Source organism: Buteo buteo, chromosome 10 (genome assembly GCF_964188355.1).
Source record: "Buteo buteo chromosome 10, bButBut1.hap1.1, whole genome shotgun sequence".
Lineage (NCBI taxonomy): Eukaryota > Metazoa > Chordata > Aves > Accipitriformes > Accipitridae > Buteo > Buteo buteo.
Window position 1 is genome coordinate 9,893,730 of NC_134180.1, and position 19,073 is coordinate 9,912,802.

At 38.2% G+C, this 19,073-nt stretch overlaps 1 protein-coding gene across 11 annotated transcripts in view; it reads right to left on the bottom strand.

Annotated features, from left to right (window-relative positions):
* CEP350 (centrosomal protein 350) overlaps positions 1-19,073 on the bottom strand; it is an 82,082-nt gene that overhangs the window by 59,137 nt on the left and 3,872 nt on the right. For 9 of the 11 annotated variants that reach the window (XM_075038538.1, XM_075038539.1, XM_075038544.1 and 6 more), the window contains exons 2-7: positions 9,139-9,224; positions 7,445-7,488; positions 6,434-6,548; positions 5,539-5,671; positions 2,117-2,736; positions 1,469-1,579 (exon numbers count right to left, since the gene is read on the bottom strand). In XM_075038538.1, the coding sequence (XP_074894639.1) occupies positions 1,469-1,579; positions 2,117-2,736; positions 5,539-5,671; positions 6,434-6,548; positions 7,445-7,488; positions 9,139-9,214 (1,099 nt within the window). In that variant the 5' untranslated portion in view covers positions 9,215-9,224. The remainder of the gene's footprint in view (positions 1-1,468; positions 1,580-2,116; positions 2,737-5,538; positions 5,672-6,433; positions 6,549-7,444; positions 7,489-9,138; positions 9,225-19,073) is intronic. The other 2 variants (XM_075038545.1, XM_075038542.1) reach the window with 1 other exon arrangement.

The window sequence follows — 19,073 nt, forward strand, 5'->3', positions numbered from 1 at the left end:
ACTCAGTGAGTCGAAAGCAATTCAACCTTACAGCGCTCCACTGTAACCAGCCTAGCAAATCAAAAAGCACACTTGGGCATCCTACCCTAAATCACCCAGAGAAAAGTCCTGCCAATGGTACTGCAGTTTTCCAGAGTGAAAAATTAATAAAGACTGGGTCTTGGAGCAGTCCATTTGAAAACATAAAGCATGTATTATTGTTTTGGTCTTTTAGCAGCATAACTGTCAAGCAAACGCACAGCATTTTTTTTATCATCTTGGCTCATAGTTTTAAGCATCAGAATACTGTGTTGCTAAACGAGCTCATCACCTACAAAAGATCTTTTTTCTTGTATTGCCATTTTGCAACAACAATATTTAATGTTTTTCAAAAGACCATTAAGCAAAGAGGAATGAGTAACAGTTTTCTAAGCTTTTAGCATTCAACATTCCCTCCTACTCCTTCATGTGGGGTAATGTTCTGTTAATTTACCACTGCAAAGTACACAGTCTCCCTTCCGATATCCTATGCAAGCCTTCTAATACTGAAGGTAAAAGAGTTGTAGAGGAAATAAAATCTAGATTATTTAAAAGGTTTCTTGAATCTTCTTCTGGTCTACCTGTTCTCCTCCTCCTCAGGGAGTCCAGGGAAGACCTCTAAAAAAGTCCGTGTGTACAAATCTCTGGGACACAAATTTCTTCAAGAACTTCAGACTTGGATTATTCTGATATAAAGCAATAAAGTTCTACAAGTTCAGAGATATTAAACCAACCTAATGCCATATAATCTCACCACCACACACAGCTGAAGGCATACCCCTTTACTGCAGGCTACCTACTCCATTTTAAGTAAGTATTCCCAGAGACTTTCCACAGCAGATACCCCCCATCTCCCCTTTAGCTACCTATATGTTCCAACTAAACCACTAACAATTCCCACAGCAGCTTCAAGACCGACTTTTATGTTTGTTAACACCATATTGAAGGAAGTAGAATTCAGGCTTCAACATACTGTATATGGTGCACATATCACTTTAATGACGTTAAAAATGGCAAAAAAAAAAAACCCAAGGTCTAAATCGTTCTCATGAGATAATATAGGTTTCAACAAAACAAAAAGTGGTTTGGTTTTGTCCTTTTAAACACGAAATTGCATTCATTCATTCATGTGAACATGTATAAAGAAGTCACAAAATTAAACAAAAATTGTTCTAGCAAAGACTTTTTTTTTCTTGTTTCAAAGAAAAGCCATCATTTGATTCTTTTCAGTACTGGTTTTCCATTAAAAGTATTTTAATGAGAGAATGGGGAGAAGGACTTGTTTATTTGTTTTAGTGTTCAACAAGTTACTCCTCCTGTGGAAAGAAGCACAGTATATTTAACACTGCTTCAATTTTTTGTTTCCATGACTTTGTAGACTTGTACAAAATATATTTCTCTGCCTCTTAGAGAAGGTTGTGTGATCTCATCAATCCAGTTTGTGCCTCACCTGTTAACTGGAGTGCTATATCTCTATACAGCTCCCGACTAACGTGAAATTCTTCCTCATGCCAGATCTTCCCATCTGGAGCACGAATCTTTGTTTCAGCAGGATTGAAACCTGAAAGTGAACAATTTAAGAGTTTAAAATAACTGCGTAAAATGTAAATAAAGCTTTTTCAGAGTGGAAGAGGTAGGAAACCGCCAAGTAAGAAAGGAACTACTTGTATTTCTAATGCTAAATTAGAAGAAAGCAATATACCAGTCTGCTACTTGCTCACAGTTGAAAAACAGCAGACTGGGTGAAGAGCAGATTATTAAAAACATGAAAGGCTTTCTCTATCAATACAATGTTACTAAACTCTGAGACCATAAAAAAACCACACTGAAATAAACACAAACACTAACACAGCAAGCTTCTTTTTTTTAGTAATTTGTATGAAGAGACAGGAAGACTTTCAAGAGAATCCACACTTCTGTAAATTGGCAAGAATTTCTTTTCTTTCTTATCTGTATCTGTGATCAAACCACGCTATCCACTCCCCTATTGCCCAAACGCAGCTATGAGTCACGTCCACACTTTGACATATTGCTCAATGAATTGAACTCCGCTCCTTCACCACGTATAACCAACAGGGAGGGATCTGCAACTCCATACCTCTGTATGATGGAGCAGCAGGTGCAGCTGCCACTTTCCTCACTTTGGGAGTCACTGCATTCTCCACGTTTGTGATCACGACAGGTTGTTCAGCATATGCCGAGTGCTGCCCTCTGCCACCTAGCTCTTCAGAATGCTCCCACTGCTTTCGAATCCGCTCTTTCAGCTTCTCCAACTTAGCATCATGCTGCCGCCGTTTCAAGATTTCCAGCCTATGAGCACTAGAAGTACTTGTGGCAGAAGGTGAAGACACTTTCAGTTCACTGTCCTGGGATGTGTTACTCTGAGGAGTTCTAGTGCTACTTTCATCTCCTCTGCAGCCACTGTTTTTTTCCTCTTCCAGTCTTGGAGGTGCTACAACCTTAAGAAATGCCTCATTCTGCAAGGCATCAATTGCTGGCCGGTCATTCAAATACCTAACAACAGTCTCATCTGCAGCAGAACAACACGGGCTTTCAAAATCTCTGCTGTGTAGATCGTGCTCATCTCGGTCACATATCATACTCATACGGCCTGTTATTTCAGTCTTCCCTTCTGCTTCGCTGAAGTCCAAACTAGAGAGCAGTTGCTTGGCCTCAAGTTGGCTAGAACTGTGATAAGACAGAGAACTATATGTATCCCTGATGTAATAGAAGGAAAAAAAAAAAGTCACCATCAGAAATACAACTTTAGGATGTTCCAACCCAGCAATCAGCATGTTCATTAGCTAAAAGAATTACTTCCTATACCTTCTCTCTACTTAAAAGGCAAGTTCTTTTAAAGTTTGATCACCACACATTCAATAGTGCAAGTCTGACAAAACTGAAAGAGGTTTCTGTTAAAAATTTCATTTTCTGCACTCTCTGTCTGAACAGGACTATATATAAAGTTGAAGAGCTGAAATTAGGGCATGTAGAAAATCAGCAAGCCGTAATGTCACCCTTCAAATTAAAAAAGCTTTAAATAAAAACCAAATGTAAAACTTTAGAAGAATAATTAATCTATGTTCTCTAAAATAAAGCTATGCACACATGCACAGCTCCTCAACAGCACATTCATTAGCTGAGAAGACAAATAAATTGCACCAAAAACCCCTGCCCTGTGTGTGAGCATTAAAAAGGCAAACCCCTGACAAGAAGTTCAGAGTGAACTGCCTGTATTGCAATAAATGTAGCGCTTACCAAGAGCTTAGAAATTCCACAAACTAAGGATCTCTTAGCAATTTTTCACAGAAAAGCAGACTCTATATTTGAATACACTCATGGTACATATGTTGATAGGACAAAAATGTATTTAATATTTTTACTGATGAGGGGCTGAAGACGTGAAAATCCAGCACCTAAGCTACCTGGCTTGCTTCTTCAGCAAGCATGTTTAAAGAACTCATTTAAGGCAGGTCATAACATTGTACTTGTGAAATTGTCTACCTCTCTTTCTCTAGTAGCACACTCCTGTTAAATAGTGTAGTAATCATTACCAATCAACATAAAAGTTGAGTGATTTAATTGCACAGAATTTCACCAAAAGTGTATATAAATATACACACACACAGATTGTTCTACCCATTATTCTGGTTTTGTTTTCCTATGCACACTTTAAGCATTGACTACAGGCTGTTCTCAGAGAAGGAGTAATGTGTTAACATAGCAGCTCTGGTGTTAATCCCCAAATTAATCCCCCCAATGCCACACAGTCGTTTTATTGTAAGAAAGCTATTCTTTTCAATTGGATATAATGGCATGAATCTAGCTGCTCTCATTTTCTTCCTCTCCCTGAAGTCTGTTAAATTTACTAAGTTTTTTAAAAAAGTAATTGATGTAAGTTACTCCAAATAGGGCAGACACCAGACCTGTTCAGTTAACAAAACTGACCCAAGATTATACAACTGACCCAAATCAGCCTCCCACGCAACAAGGAAGGAAGAGAACCTCACAGCTGACACAAGAAATGGAAAAGGAGACCATAACTTGGATGTTAGGATAACAGTTATTAATAGAGATGTAGTGGAATTAAAAAAAAATACCACTGTCCCAACTCCACTCCAATCAGTCAACAGCAATTTGATTTCACTGGGAGAACATTTAGAAAAAAAATGCAAAGTATGTGTTAGAATCCAATAAAATACTATTACCAACCCAACCAAGCTATTCATCAGGGATACCTGTGCAAAGAAGACACACTGCTTATAAAACGCAGGGAATTGAAGAAGTTATGGTAAAAGTCTTCTAGGCTCTGATACTACAGCAAGTTATAACTAGTCTATTTCTGCTGCAGGTCGTCTGTCTTTTTGAAAGCTTTTGAGGCATCTTATATTCACTACAGTACTTAACGTGGCTAGAAAAAACAGGCTTTCCATATTTTCCTTCATTCCTCACACCCCACCATGTTCTATGGCCTGCAATATTCTGTGCCACTTTTTCTCCTTGATACAGCTGTTCTTATTTGGGTTTCTCACACACACAAAAACTGAATGCATCTTCAGTACTAGACGTTCTTGGTCTACACTGTCTTATGGTAATACATTTGGGAACGTGTGCTGAAGAACTAATGAAAACAAAGTTGAAAAGCGTAGGAAATACTCTTTTTGGTCCTTATTATTAAAACTAAATACCTATCCAACCTATTGGGCCACTGAGGCCACAGCCACATCAACTTGATGATCTGGCCCCATTTCAATACATTTGACTTTAAACTCTCATTTACTGAACAAAAAATAAATTTGTAACATTTTTTAAAAAGGAAGACACTTTTGTCCAACACTGGTGGGTGTCATGGTTTATCCCCAGCCAGCAACTAACCACACAGACACTCGCTTGCTCACTCCCCCCCACACACAGTGGGATGGGGGAGAGAATCCGGGGTGGAGGGGCCAGGAAGTAAACTCATGGGTTGAGATAAAGACAGTTTAACAGAAATGGAAGGGAAAATACTACTACTACTACTAAGAGAATATACAAAAGTGATGCACAGTACAATTGCTCACCACCCGCTGACCGATGTCTAGCCAATTGCTGAGCGACAGTGCTCCCCAGCCAACTTCCCCCAGTTTATATACTGGGTATGACATAATATGGTATGGAATACCCCTTTGGCTCATTTGGGTCAGCTGTTCTTGCTGTGTCCCCTCCCAGTTTTTCTCATGCACTCCCAGCCTCTGCTGGCAGGGCAATATAAAAAGCTGAAAAGTCCTTGACTTTAGTATAAACACTGCTTAGCAACAACTAAAACATCAGTGTGTTATCAACATTATTCTCATCCTAAATCCAAAACACAGCACTATAACAGCTACTAAGAAGAAAATTAACTTTATTGCAGCCAAAACCAGGACAGTGGGTGAGGGAAGGAAGCAAATCAATTTTTGAGGAGCTGTCAAAAATATCACTATTAGCTTAATTCTTATCCTAGCATATTTTTCTTTAATAATCAACTGTCCCAGCACTAACCTGTATGAAGCCAATGGTTCACGAAATTCCACACGATTGCTTTTTTTCACATTGCTTTCAAGAGTGGTTGCTCGAAGAGGGCTGCGTGAGGCCTTCTCCTTGCTTGATTTATTTTGGCTGGAGGACCGGGAAGCTGAAGCAGAAACCAAAGAATCCTCTATGTACCTATCTCTCCAGAAAGAGAAAGCTCTTGGGGCTGAACAATTAAGAACGCAGTTTTTCCTTTGGTTTGAGCAGCACTCCAAATAGCATTTAAAGTCCCTCTCTTTTTCAACAAGCTGATTTCAACAACTAGGAGCAAGATGGTAAGTGCTTGAAACAATGATCATATTTAAAAAGAGATAATAATACTTAAACATTAATTATAAGTAATTAAATCTGTGAAAGTTGACTATGTTGCCACTAGAGGTCGATCTGTCTGTTCTTCTCCAATGGCACACTACCAGAATGCTCTGAAAAGTTAGTATGTAAAACGAGGGCTTATTTCTTATAAGCAAACGCTCTCCTTACATGAAATAAAGGAAGCATCAGATTTAGCATTCTATCAGGGTGTAACAGTTGACGAACATTAAAAAAATATAAACAGCTAGTCCAGTGTAAACATAGGCATATAAAATCGTTAACACCCACAAAAACATGGTATCAAAATGGGATAAGCACTGCTCACTCACAGCGTGGGGAAAGTCCTATCACTCTCTCTAACCAAGTGACTATGATAGCACACTTTCCTTCCTAAGCTAAGTGAAGCAAACATTAGTTTCTCCTGGGCAATTAGAGTTTCATGAATAAAGATCATTAACAGGAGGCAACTTAGGGAGAGGAAGGAGAAATCAAGTTTTCCCAGAATGCAGTGGCTTTACCCTGCCTTACACGCTATGTCCTCAATAATACATACCCTTTCTGCTTATTTTCCTGCTAGCACTAGCAGAGGGCTTCTTGGCATCCATGACAGAATCAAATACAGCCGTGCTGGTAGGAGCTATTTCCAATTTGTTCTCTATATGACGTAGCTAGAATTCAAAGATAATGCAAATTAGAATATTGTTTCCAATTTTTAAGCTACATTTTTTCCCCCTAACATAACAAATTTTTCCACATTTTCATAAAGAACAAAACTGCAGGCAAAAGCAACTCCACAAGGCTGATGTTGGAAAACTGTATAGCCTTATGGCCAGAAACTACATATTAAGTTCTGTTTAAAAAGATTATCTAAATTAGGTTTTGTTGTATAGTTTTGTTTCCATAAGTAGGCTGTTGTGAAAAAATTAGTAACAACATGCCATTTAGAGCCTTAATGCTTGGCCTGAATGAAATATTAATTTCACTTGGAATAAATTCTATAATACTCTGTCCAAAATGGAGCATGATACAAGATTCCACGTGTAAAACCCTACACTGATGCTCAGCTATTAAAAAAAGAGAGGGACAAGGCTATGGGAAAGAGCTGAATTCCCCAAAACACAAAGCTGTTTGGCTTCACTGAAGCCAGGTTTTAGAAACTAGTGTGATATGTTAAGCACCTAAGTTAAGTTCCCACAGAACGACAGCAATTCCAATGCTCAAAGATTAAAAATATGAAATACAGTGGTGTTGTCCCAGTTTCTGACTGGATCGGGTAAGCAGGGGAGAGCTATTTTTTCAAGTTTTCAAGAAAATTATAAGTCACCACTTTCTTAAACAGAAAGGTCATATTACACTCAAGACTTAGCATGTATTACTATACTCAAGACTAACCTTGCTGGGGCAAAAATTTCTTCTACTGTCTGTCGAAAACTTTTTCCAAGATACAACAATGTTCAACATGCATGTACTCCAACTGCTTGCCCTATTTTCAACTTGTTGAACAGACAATCACTGAGCAAAATAATACTTTGGTTAAAAAAGAAAAAAGAAAATCAGTACTTACAGCAGCCTTAGTCTGAGAAAAAGTAGCCCATGCTGCAGTTAGATCTTACAGAGCAGAAACAAAGAAATAGATTTCTCATTACATGGAAAACAATGAAATAAAATGTTCCTTCAAAACAATTTTCATGGTCTCGCTAATCAAGTTCTTTCAATGACTCAGTTCCAGCCTGTAAATCTCCTCTATGAGAGGCTTTTATCAGTCAAGACTCATCTTAACAGAGCAATAAAGTATTTAATGTAAAATTTAATGAGTTCACTAAGTTAGGTTGAATGCATTATTACACTTGAAATCAAATCTACCACACATTATAGAAGATGTTTAGAAGATAAAATAAAGCTGGTTATCTACCCCAACACAAATATCTTAGATTTTTCCATTACACTATAGTTTAACTACTTCCCCCCCCCTTCCATTTTCTTCTTCATTAAACTAAGCATGAATACATGGTCGCTGAAACACTCTACTCAAAACCCAAGCTTTGAACATGTGAATTTTGAATAGTAATCTTTTTGAACTGTACACCCTACAAAAAAAAATAGAAGCAATATTTGTGAAGAACAAGCAAGAGGCACTAATCCACTTCAGCCTTTTAATCTAAACAGGTATCACATGGTCTATGTGCAATCCAGTTTAGCAGGATGCAGTAGTATTTTCCTTTAAAAATATCTACTTCCTCAGTTGCCCTCTTCTTTTGGTTTCTAATGGTCTTCTAATCTACTGGTTTACACAATGCAACATCCAAAACCTCAATGTGCATCAGAACCATGGAGAGTAGCAGTATTAGAGAGTTTGGAAAAAAATTAAAACCTTTTCCTTGTAGTAAAAAAGCTGCCAATTTCATTTCAGGTAAGATGCAACAACACAAAGGAAGAGGGTTAAGGAAGTAGCATAGAAACAGCTTTGCTTTGACTTCAAGAGATGGTGCTTCACGTCTACAGAACACCACAGTTTCACATGGTACATAATTTTAAAAGAAACAGAACATACCGCAGGACACAATCAGCAACAACGTCCTCTTACAGATAAAATAATGACCTGTCTCCACTTTCAAAATAACTTCTAGAGTCCATTTTTGTCATAGTGGAGATCATAAGACTGATCTTGAACCACAGACTTAACACGCAACTCAGCTGCTCTGCAGACTAGTGCTTTCTTCCTCTCAGGGATGTACTGTAATTTTATTATTTTTTTTCCCCCCTCCCTTCCTAAATTACAGAGTAATCATGACAGTAAAAAGCTAACAGGATTTCTCCAGTTCAGGGAGACAGAAGTGCTGTAAGTCATCTTAGTGGCGATATACTGCTGCTATTCAAGAGTCTAGCTCTCCACCACTTTGGAACTGAGCAAGAGTCGGGAGCAATTGCCTCTTAGGCTCTTCTTCACTTTTTTCCAGAGCCTACAGTTACCCATTTCTGTTCCTGCACTGCTCCTCCTCTACAGCACTCAAGAAAATCTGTCTCTGTGCCATCTTGGCAACCATATCATAGGCTGGCAATTCCTAATGCAGATCAGCAAATACTCTGCAGATCAGAGTATGAAACTGCTATCTCTGCAAAAAGGAAGCCACGTAACACATGGTCTTAGCTTCCAAATTGAGACAGCAGAATGCTTACTATAAAACCTCCCCAAAGTTTCAAACAACTCATGATAAAACGTCTTCCAAAACAAGGCAATAAAACAGAGAAAATCCATACCTCTGGTAGAATCCTTAGTTTGATTATGCCTTGGATTTTGTAGAGGCACCTCATTTGACTTGTTGCTCCACATCATGTCAATTTATCTACCAAAAAAAAAAAAAGTCATTTAATAATCAGAGGTATAAAGTAAGAGCGAATGTATCTTATGCTAAAGAGAACATAACCTTGATCACTATGATGCATGTTCACCTCGTATGATGACTTCAAACTCACATCATGAACAAGATCAGAAAATCAGCACCAAATCACAAATGTGTTTATAGCTTGCAGTTTTTCAGAAACCACGTAATTCTGTGGATATAGAGGGTTTTACTTTTGTTCTTATTTGTTACAAAGAAGGGTGAACTTGATAAAAGGAAACCCAGAGGTCACACAATTTAGATCATAGTAGTAAGAATTCCAACAAGTCTGAAGATGACCACACGGAAATACTGCACATGAATGGGTAACAGAGGCAGCACTACATGGCTTGAACCTATGAATGTTTGGCAAAAAAACCCCTGCAATTCCACCAGTGACAGATGAATGTGCTGCCTACCTCTGTTAAAGGAAAAGCCAGAAGAGAACCACTGCACATGACACTACAGCCAGGAAAAAAGACAGAACTGGAGCTGCCATTGTTTTCCTGTGAACTTCAAAGGCAAGAGTCACAGTGAATCGAAAAAAGTGTGAACTCTGAGTAACAAACCAGGCAGCCACCATCACCAAAGGAGTTATTAATAAAGGGGAAAAAAAAAAGCACTACTCAATCACGAAAGATAACTTTTAAAAGAAAAGACAGGTAATTTATGCAAATAGTTATTTCTCAATACTTTCATTGCAAAAGATGGGCTGTCATACGTAAAGTTGTAACAGAATTTAAAGAAATGCTATATAAGAAAAAAAGTAAGTTTAAGAGATCTAAGAGGAGTTCATACAGCCAACAAGAACTCTGATTAGTCAGCACTGTCCCTACCCTCTCACCAATGACCTCCTATCTGGTGGCAAGTGCTTACTGAGCTGTCTTCACAACAGACTGAAAACATTTATGTTATGGAAAGACAAAATTAGGTGACCACAAATTCATACAGGAAGTTCTGGACCTGTAAGAGAGTCATAAAGGCACATTTTCTTCTCTATTCTCTCATGCACTCCCAGATATAATTTTTCATTTTTCTTATTTTCTGAAAATTTCTTTTGTTTTAACTTCCCTACATAGTGTGCCACATAAAAGAGCATTCAAATATAAAGGTCATTCTTCTGATAAAAGGTGACCGAACATCCCACAAAATTAACACTGTGTAATACTTACTGGAGCAGATCATTGTCTGTATATTTTCTGACAAGGATTTTTATCATATCTGGTTTTAAGGATACTCACATTGACCAAGAGTGAAGTTTGGTCCTCACACTCAGTCATATAGCTTGTATTTATGGCAGTAAGTTATCCCACAAAACTGTTCTTATGCCCTCAAGAAAGGCTATCAATAATAAGAACACAGGTCTTCAAAAGACCTTTAGTTCTGCCTTTCTTTAAAGAATCCAAATAAATGTTATAAAGGGTGTGGAAAAGGTATGTGAGCTCATATATGTACATACAGAAACACACACACACATTAGCAAAGTCTGCAATAATTCTAGAAAGAAGCGGGGGTGTTTTGTTTTGGTTTTTAAGTATCTAGCTATGGGCAGTGAGCCAAGTGAAGTTAGAAAATTCTGCTTCTAAGACAGGTGCTGCAGAGCTCATTCATGCAGAATGGCAGCTTTGTGCCTCACGTCATTCATGCTGTAAATCATAACGCTGCTCTGCCCTGGAAATCATCTAATTGATCTTCTCCATCACTGGAGCAAAGAGCTGTTGTGCTAGAAAATTAGAAAACAAATATTAATAAAAATGGGGGAATTTTCTATAAAGAACCAATTTTGAGAGCTGCTGTAAATGTCTTATCATACCACTATCAGTTTCTTGCCCAAACATAAACATAACAAAACCTACTCAATATGTAAATTTAGCATAAGAGAACTTCCGAACAAGCAACCATTTCCTAAGGGATTAAGTATATCTCTTCATGTAACTGCTTGGGATTTATTCTTATCATTAGAAATATTAGTATGGACAGGAGAACTTAGTCAGGGACTAGAATTGTTCTCATTATTATACACACACAAATCTATACAGTTTACATTATGATGCCCCTGTGAATGTAGTATTGTAATATACTCCATGTATTCTCTAACTCTCTACAAAAAGTACCAGATTAATTAAAAAAGTTTGTAATTGCTTGTTACACCTTTCATCCTGACACTCGAGTAAAAGGTGTCAGTCCTTGATGTGAGCTGAACAGAACAAGTCAGACAAACAGTGAACACACTTTTGAGAACCTTAGTTCTACTAACAACTCACAGATGTGTGCTGATGATCACTAATGGTCAGTAATTCTGTCTCAATGCCTTGGTTTAAAAGTATATGATGCCCCTGTATAAAAGGCCACTCAACCTCTCCTCCTTTCTGTACAAGCTGGGAAGTAATCACAAAGCATCCTGCTGAATTTCTCCTAACGAATACCTGCAGTGCCAGCTCCAAGTGTGCAATATGACTCTTACTGGCTTCAGTGCAGCCAGCTGAGATCCACCAAGCAGTTTTGCTTAACTCAGGTTGCTGCTGATTGGAAAAAACCAGACATGTAAGAACTGAGCATTCTGGAGCTGTCTACAGCTTCAGGAAGGCAACACTGCAGTAGTTTTCAGTCACGACGTAATCTTCATAACTATAAGGGTTTGGGTTTTAGATGTCCCTCTCCCCCTCCTTTGGAAGGATGGGAGAAATTATCAGCTTTTCAAAAGCTGCCTACAAACCATGTTGATTCCCACCAACCTTTGAATTCCACAGATTACTAAAATAAATTTTCCTATTGCTATAGCTTACATGAATAAGCAGCACCCTACAAAAACCAAGTACTTGTATAATTCAATACCCTGTCTCTGCAAGAAGTTAAACCAGACAGAGTAGACACTTTAATGATATCAAGGGTAAAGCTAGGGGCTGGGGGAGAAAAAAGAAATAAAACAAGGCACAGTTGTCATGCCTATTTATAGGACTTGCATGGAGGGTAGTGAGCCAGTTAAACACTAAAATACACTGAAATCAATATTGATCGGAGAATAATCTAAACTATAAAATTATGCAAAGGAAGTTTAAATTATTTTTAAAATACTTTTTACATCAGTACAAAAGTTGTTTCAATGTCCCATGAAAAACTTTAAGAAACACATTGTAAAAATTACATTCTGAAATGACTGCTTCAAAAAGATTTTTTTTTTGCTAAACTACATGATCCATCACTATTTAATATAGAGTTTAAACAAAGAGATTGAGCTCAACACATGAAAAGCCAAAGAACTTCTGAGGAAACAGCAGTGATAGCAAAAGGTTATCTGCAGGTTGGATAAGGCTATGAGGATCTTAAAAGTTTGTTGAAAAAAAGTGGAAGACTGGAGAATCAGCAGAACTGATCTCCTGGTTATTTTATTGCTCACCGGTAGACACAGACATCCTACACAGGTTGATTCAAGGCTGGTTTGCCAAGCCTTGTCTTGGGTGAATGGTTGAGATACAAACACCATTGTGTTCTGACATTTCAATCCCATGTCAAATGCCCATCTCATTCTCTACTCATTTGCCCAAGACAAAAAAACCCAAAAAAGTACACAAGAGAAGGCACAGCAGAACTGTTGCAGTTAAGGACCTAAGAGGAAACTACCAAGGAAAGGATATACTCCAAACTCCTGGAAAAAACTGGGGGGGTGGGGACACAGACACAACAACCACTCTCTTCTACAAACACTGTTCCGAAGGGAAGACCCTGAAGAGAACTGACAGATCAGAAAGTGCATGAGAAGACATCAGAAAGGAGGAAATGTAAGCAAAGAGAAAACCGCTACCAAATACAAAAGATGAGAAACCAGCACTACATTTACTACCAAACATACCAAGGATGGCATTGAAAGGTACAACAGACAGCAAAACAACAAATCAACATAGGAAGAGGATTTCAAGCATTTCAAAAGGAACAGGAGATATGAAAGTAGAATATGCTTAGCAAAGGTACACAAAAACGTCAAGAGATGAAAAACAGGGCAGCGGAAAGAGAAAGAAAAGTGGTGAGAAGCAGGATATAAAAAGGAAGAGAATGGAAAAAGACAGGAAGGAGAGAAAGACTGAATGAACTTTTGAAGAATCAGCACAGAGAGCAGCAAAATGGAAGAAAAGAAACTGGTATATTGGCCCAACTGTAGAGTTTTTCAAGCACTCTCAGTATGACTTTTTTTTCTTAGTAGCACAACCTTGATAAGAAGAGGAAAGAGGAAACTCAGAAGTCATGGCACTGAAAGAAGGAAATGGGAGAGGAAACTGAATCATACAGATTCAGAGAGGGCAGAGAATGTCAGCAAGAGATCACCCACTGTTATTTTCACTAACTTTTAGTGGTTAGGCAAAAAAACCTGAGTATGCATAGGGAACAGTATTCCTCAAGACTTTGTTTCTTATAAAAACACAAGGGTTACCAAATGAAAGGAAAACCACAAAAGAAAAGATAAAGCTTTGCTAAGAGTAGGGAAAGAAACAAATTACTGACTTCTATGGGGTATTCTTAAAAGTTTAACCCCCAAAGTGGCAGGTTTTGCTACAAACTGAGTATACAGCACACGAGGCCAGCACTTCACATGGTTTAAGCTACAGTAAGGCAGCAGTGCCAATAAAAGAAGTAATCTTTTCCTTTCTTTATGCCTTGGTGTCTCTTGCCTTATTGACGCAGAAAGTCAGTGGGATTAGGTGGTAAAGCAAAGCGGACTGGGAATCTGGTATGGTCTAAAAGTAGCTTTTTTGTTCTTTTTGCTTTATTAGTTTTAGCTACAACCTCCATGCAAGCAGAATGAGAATGAATGGAAACACTGGGGAACTGCCAGACCAGTCCCAGTCCTGTACGAGCTGCTGTCACATATCATAATCTACAGTCATCCCCCAGGAGCAAATGCTTGAAGCTGCTATTGCCTTCACCTCGAGGAGACTGAGTAGGACTGGGGAAAACAAGAACCATTCCCTTCACCACCTTCTTACCTGTGGAGATACCATAGGAGTCTATATGCCCTGCTCCAGTGTGTCCCACTGCACCCACGCCTCCCACAGCACAGACAACTTGTCCATGGGGGAAACGGGCACAGAGACAAATAAAAGGTTTTAGGGATGTTTCTTCCTGCTTACAAAAATATTTTAAGTTTCCATGTACAAATAATGGAAAGTTGACTTCTGAAGCCTAAAGACCCTCTGGAGCTCCCCTCTGTGCAGCTACAGTTCTGCATTAGTGGCAATAACGGACATACACAGGTGGACAGACAATCAGAACTAGTCAAGCAAACTATTTTTCTGAGCCAGCCCACTGAAAGTGATGGAATTTCTATTTAAAGATGCCAGAAACACTTTCCATGTCTCCTCAAATACCACAGAATACAATTTATGATTATATGCTTGAGTCTTGAATACAAATACCTTTACCTACTCTCTTGTCTGGAATCCAAGCTTTGACCATATCGCATTACCCCATTTAAATGAGAGCTAAAAATACCTATAATACATTGTTCTAAGACTTTTTTTTGTTATGTTTATGGGCCTTTAAAATACTTTTTGATACAAGAGTAACATACTTTTTTTTTGGCCTCAACATATTTTAAGAAAACTTTGTCTCCCAAAGCAATTAGATGCAGGTGATTTACTGACCTTCCTCAGGACTGAGGACAAGTTCCAGCGCAACAAACATGTATGATGTATTTGTCAAAAAAGCGCCGCATCTCCAGAATCAATAGCTGACACTGCAGAGTCAAATGGGTCCTCCCCCCACCTTCATTCAATGCTCATTTATATAATAAGCCTTCCAATGAAATGTATTTCAGGAGCAAAGGTTCTGAAAGGAAGTTAATATTCAAAATCCAAGTATGACTCCAACTGCACAATGCTTCACGGACACAAACTTCATCTTAACACTTCTCCACCATATTATCTCGAGTCTGTAATCTCTGCTTTGCTCCTCCAAAATTACTTCTGCTACAAAGTTGGGGATTTTTCTTCTCATGATTTTTAAGTGGTGCTGAGCTAAAGAGTCAAGGGGTTCAAACCATGCAGAGGTACCTTTATAGGTAGTTTTGCTGGTATTTAATTTGACCGTCTGCTGATACTATTTGACTTAGAAACATTTTACCAGTCCAGATTGCATTACACCCCAAGAATGAGGCTGTATGTAAGGACGATGGACACAATTACGCAAAGCTGATGGAAGAAAAAGCTGGAAGTAACAAACACCAACAATGCCCAAGGAGCTTGTGAATGTTAGCTGCTCTGAATGAGTAAAATTTTAGATAATATTCAGTATTTTGACTTGTAATGCCAACAGTAAACATACCAGAAGAACTCACATTCCAATCACTACGACTTTGGAAAACAGTAATTGAAACGAAAAAAGCTTCAAAAGTAAAAGAAATATGCCAATACAATTTGATCTGTCTTAAGCTAGAAAAACATAAAAAAGCTTTTAGGGATATTAAGGTAGTACAAAAAAAAATGAGCAATCAAGACACACCACACACTTGCAGATAGAAAAGCAGTAAAGAATTTCAAAGCACGTCACTACCTCTAACTGTTAATGAGAAGGATGAGTGACATCAACAGTCATACATCCATCAAGTATCAGAAAATACAGTAGAAAAATAGGAGTATGTTTCATGAGCTCTAATATCAAATCACTGGCATCAGCCAGCTACTAAATTTGCATCCAAACTATAGTGAAGATTTTTCTATAAATGAAACATTACTGAATCTGATTCTCTCCAACTGTATGCTGAGGACGGACATTTACAACACCCTTCTGCTATGAAAAGACATGGCAACTTGCAAAAGTGTCTCTGCTTCACCATAAGTGATGTAAAAGTGATAAAAAAAGCCCCTAGCACTAAAAAAATGGATTAGCGATTTTACTGAAAGTTTACTGTGCTGCATCATATGCTAGGAGGTACTCTGAGGAAATCTATTGAAATGAATGTTGTGACAGCTAGCGTAACTTGATTCATTGTTCGTTAAGAAATCAGAGTACAAAGGCACAGAGAATGCATCCATTTATTAAGGAGATGCACATGAGGGTTTGCCCATCCATTCAGAAGTTCTGTATTTTCTTTGACTTCAAAGATCTTTGCATTTATGACAGAAAAGAAAGTGGCATACCCTAGTTTCAAGAACAAATAAAATACTCCGGCATTTGTTTCCTTGGCCTTCAAAACAAAAGTTCACTCTTTCCACCTCCAGTTACTAGAAACTGCACATTAGAAGATTTCAATTCTTGCAGCCCATAATAAATCCATTCAGCAGAATGTGCTCAAATTCTTCAACAAGTCCTGTCTCATCTCACAAGGAACACTCCACTGTGAGGGAGTCTTCTTAGACCTTACAGGCAATCCTCTCGGCCAAGTACAATAACCAGACCTGCTAATTTTGAGCATTTAAGACAACAGCTTTCAACTGTTCAACAATACCAAAAGACATACGAGCAAAGCAGCAGCTTCATCTGCAGCTGTGTCAACTGCAGACTGACCGCTATTTTCTTTCAAAGTGGAATAAAGTGCATGAAAACTTAAGAGAAAATATTTCAAATGTCACTTTCTCAAGTTTGATGCTTTTGCTTTGAAACTGCATTCAGAAGCAGCATCTAAAAAATGTCTTAATAACAACATGAGACATAAAAAAAAAAAAACAACCCCAAACCCCACAACAAGCAGAACAGTGACCACCAGCACTGTCTCTGACCTGGCATTGAAGACTAGTACCAGGACTCTGCTGAGAACACTTTTTCTTGAACTAGCTAAAAACAGCAATAAAATATTTTCTCATATTTAAATAATTCCATCCCATTAAATGCATTAAGTGCCTGAACCCTAAATCCAGACTTTTCTGTTTCGGTATGACAATTCCTCCCCGTGTATTGCTATTAGCAAACATAACATATCATGTTAGCATGACTGGAAAATATCAGAGAAAAATGTAACTGTTTTTTTAACTTTTACACTCTTCTGCTATGGATTGGACTTAGTGTGAAATTTTGCCCGCAGTGGGGAGTGTTTTTACAAAGCTAAAACACAGCCAGAATTTCTGTTAGCATTCAGTAAGTTTCAATTGACCTAGTATAATTGATTAGTTAATTTATTTGCTCTATTCTTTTTCCAGTGTATTGACAAAGGTTTCAGACTTACGCATACAAGTAATTTTATTCTCAATCAAGTAGTCCATTAAAGTCTATTATATCATTAGCACAATGATACACATATAACTTCCAAGCACTTACATCTATGGATAAATTTTACACTCAGATATTCTGATCCAGCCACATGCCTAATATATTAGCTGGACTTGGAAAGTTTTCTCCCTGCACTCAACTACCAAAACCCCTCTGTTATCATTATTATACCACTATAGCTGTTCTCATATTAACACAGCTTATATTGGTTTGAATAGCATGAATTATATTAGTTTAAGTACATCAGTAGCACAGTTCAAACAGTACTGCTGTACTGATAAACAAGTCACAATCCTGATGTACATTTCCAAGGTACAGTTGAGCAGATTTAGCAACTGGACAGTGATGAAGGAATGTATATATTCCTCCCTACCTTCCCCAGCAACCTTGCCACTCCTCTGTGATAGATGCAGTGCTCATCTGACTGCCTCACAAGCCAGTTCAACTCACTAACCCAGCAGAAAATGATTCACTTTTTCTTTTTTTGTTGGGTTAGTTTTCTACCAGTTTATCAAAGTGATTCAGGTTGCTGCATGGTCAATGTCAGAACTGGTCAAAGTGGGGGAAGAGAAGCAGCAGCAGAACATTGTGCTCGCTCACCTCATGTTGTGCATATTGACCTAACTGCCATATACCTGGCACTATAAAATACATCTAGTGCTATGTGTACTAACACTCCTGATTTCAAACACATACCTAACTTTAAAGATGTTAATAGGACTACAGCCTCATCTGGGCACACTGAAGTCAATGAGACTAATCGCATTAATGACTTTATCCACAGGTGTGTTTGATACAACACAACTTTCTTAGCAGAAACCAGCAGTATGTCTGGTAGAGGGGCGCAAGGAGATGCAGAAAGTTCAATATACCCAAGTCAACCTTTAGGGTAGATGTAGCAATTCCAAGATTAGATTCTTATCCATTTAAGGGATGCTTTTATTATGGTGGCACAAACTGCTGATAAAGTTATCTCAAGACATGAACAACACCATCCACGTTAGGACTGTTATATCTGTAAAGTCTTCCCAGTGTTATAGTGGCAAACTTAAGCTATGCACCAAAGCTTAGTAAGCTTATTAAAACAAATCCATGCAAACAAAACATTTTATAGTTTAAAAATCACGTTCTTTCAGTTACCACCACACCTAACCAAGGGAGTCTACCAGATGATCTACGCTAATCAGCAGTGTAATCTCTGCAGTACCCTGGCCCCTTGTAGAAATGTGTCATTACTACACATAAATTAAGTTGCTCTATTTAGTGGATGCAGCATACCTTTGTTTAAGGTAGCGTCACTCTCAGAAACTGAAGCCTTCAACAGTTTACAGTGTTCGCGTGGCCACACCCTCAGTTGCATTTAATTATCTAAAGCATTACCTAATGAAACTGTTGTAGCAACTAGAACTATACGAAATAGCAAGCAGTTCAGATTGGCCTTCCCTCACCGACAGTCTGATGAGCACACACGCAAAACAACAAACAAGTGCCCGACTGTCTACAGCTCCACACACGTTTGTCCCACAAGCGCTACACTTTTGGTCACCATCGACTCGTGAACAAGTTTTTGAGCCTGTACAATCTGTAGCCCTGTGAAGTAGTTTAAGATCACAAAAA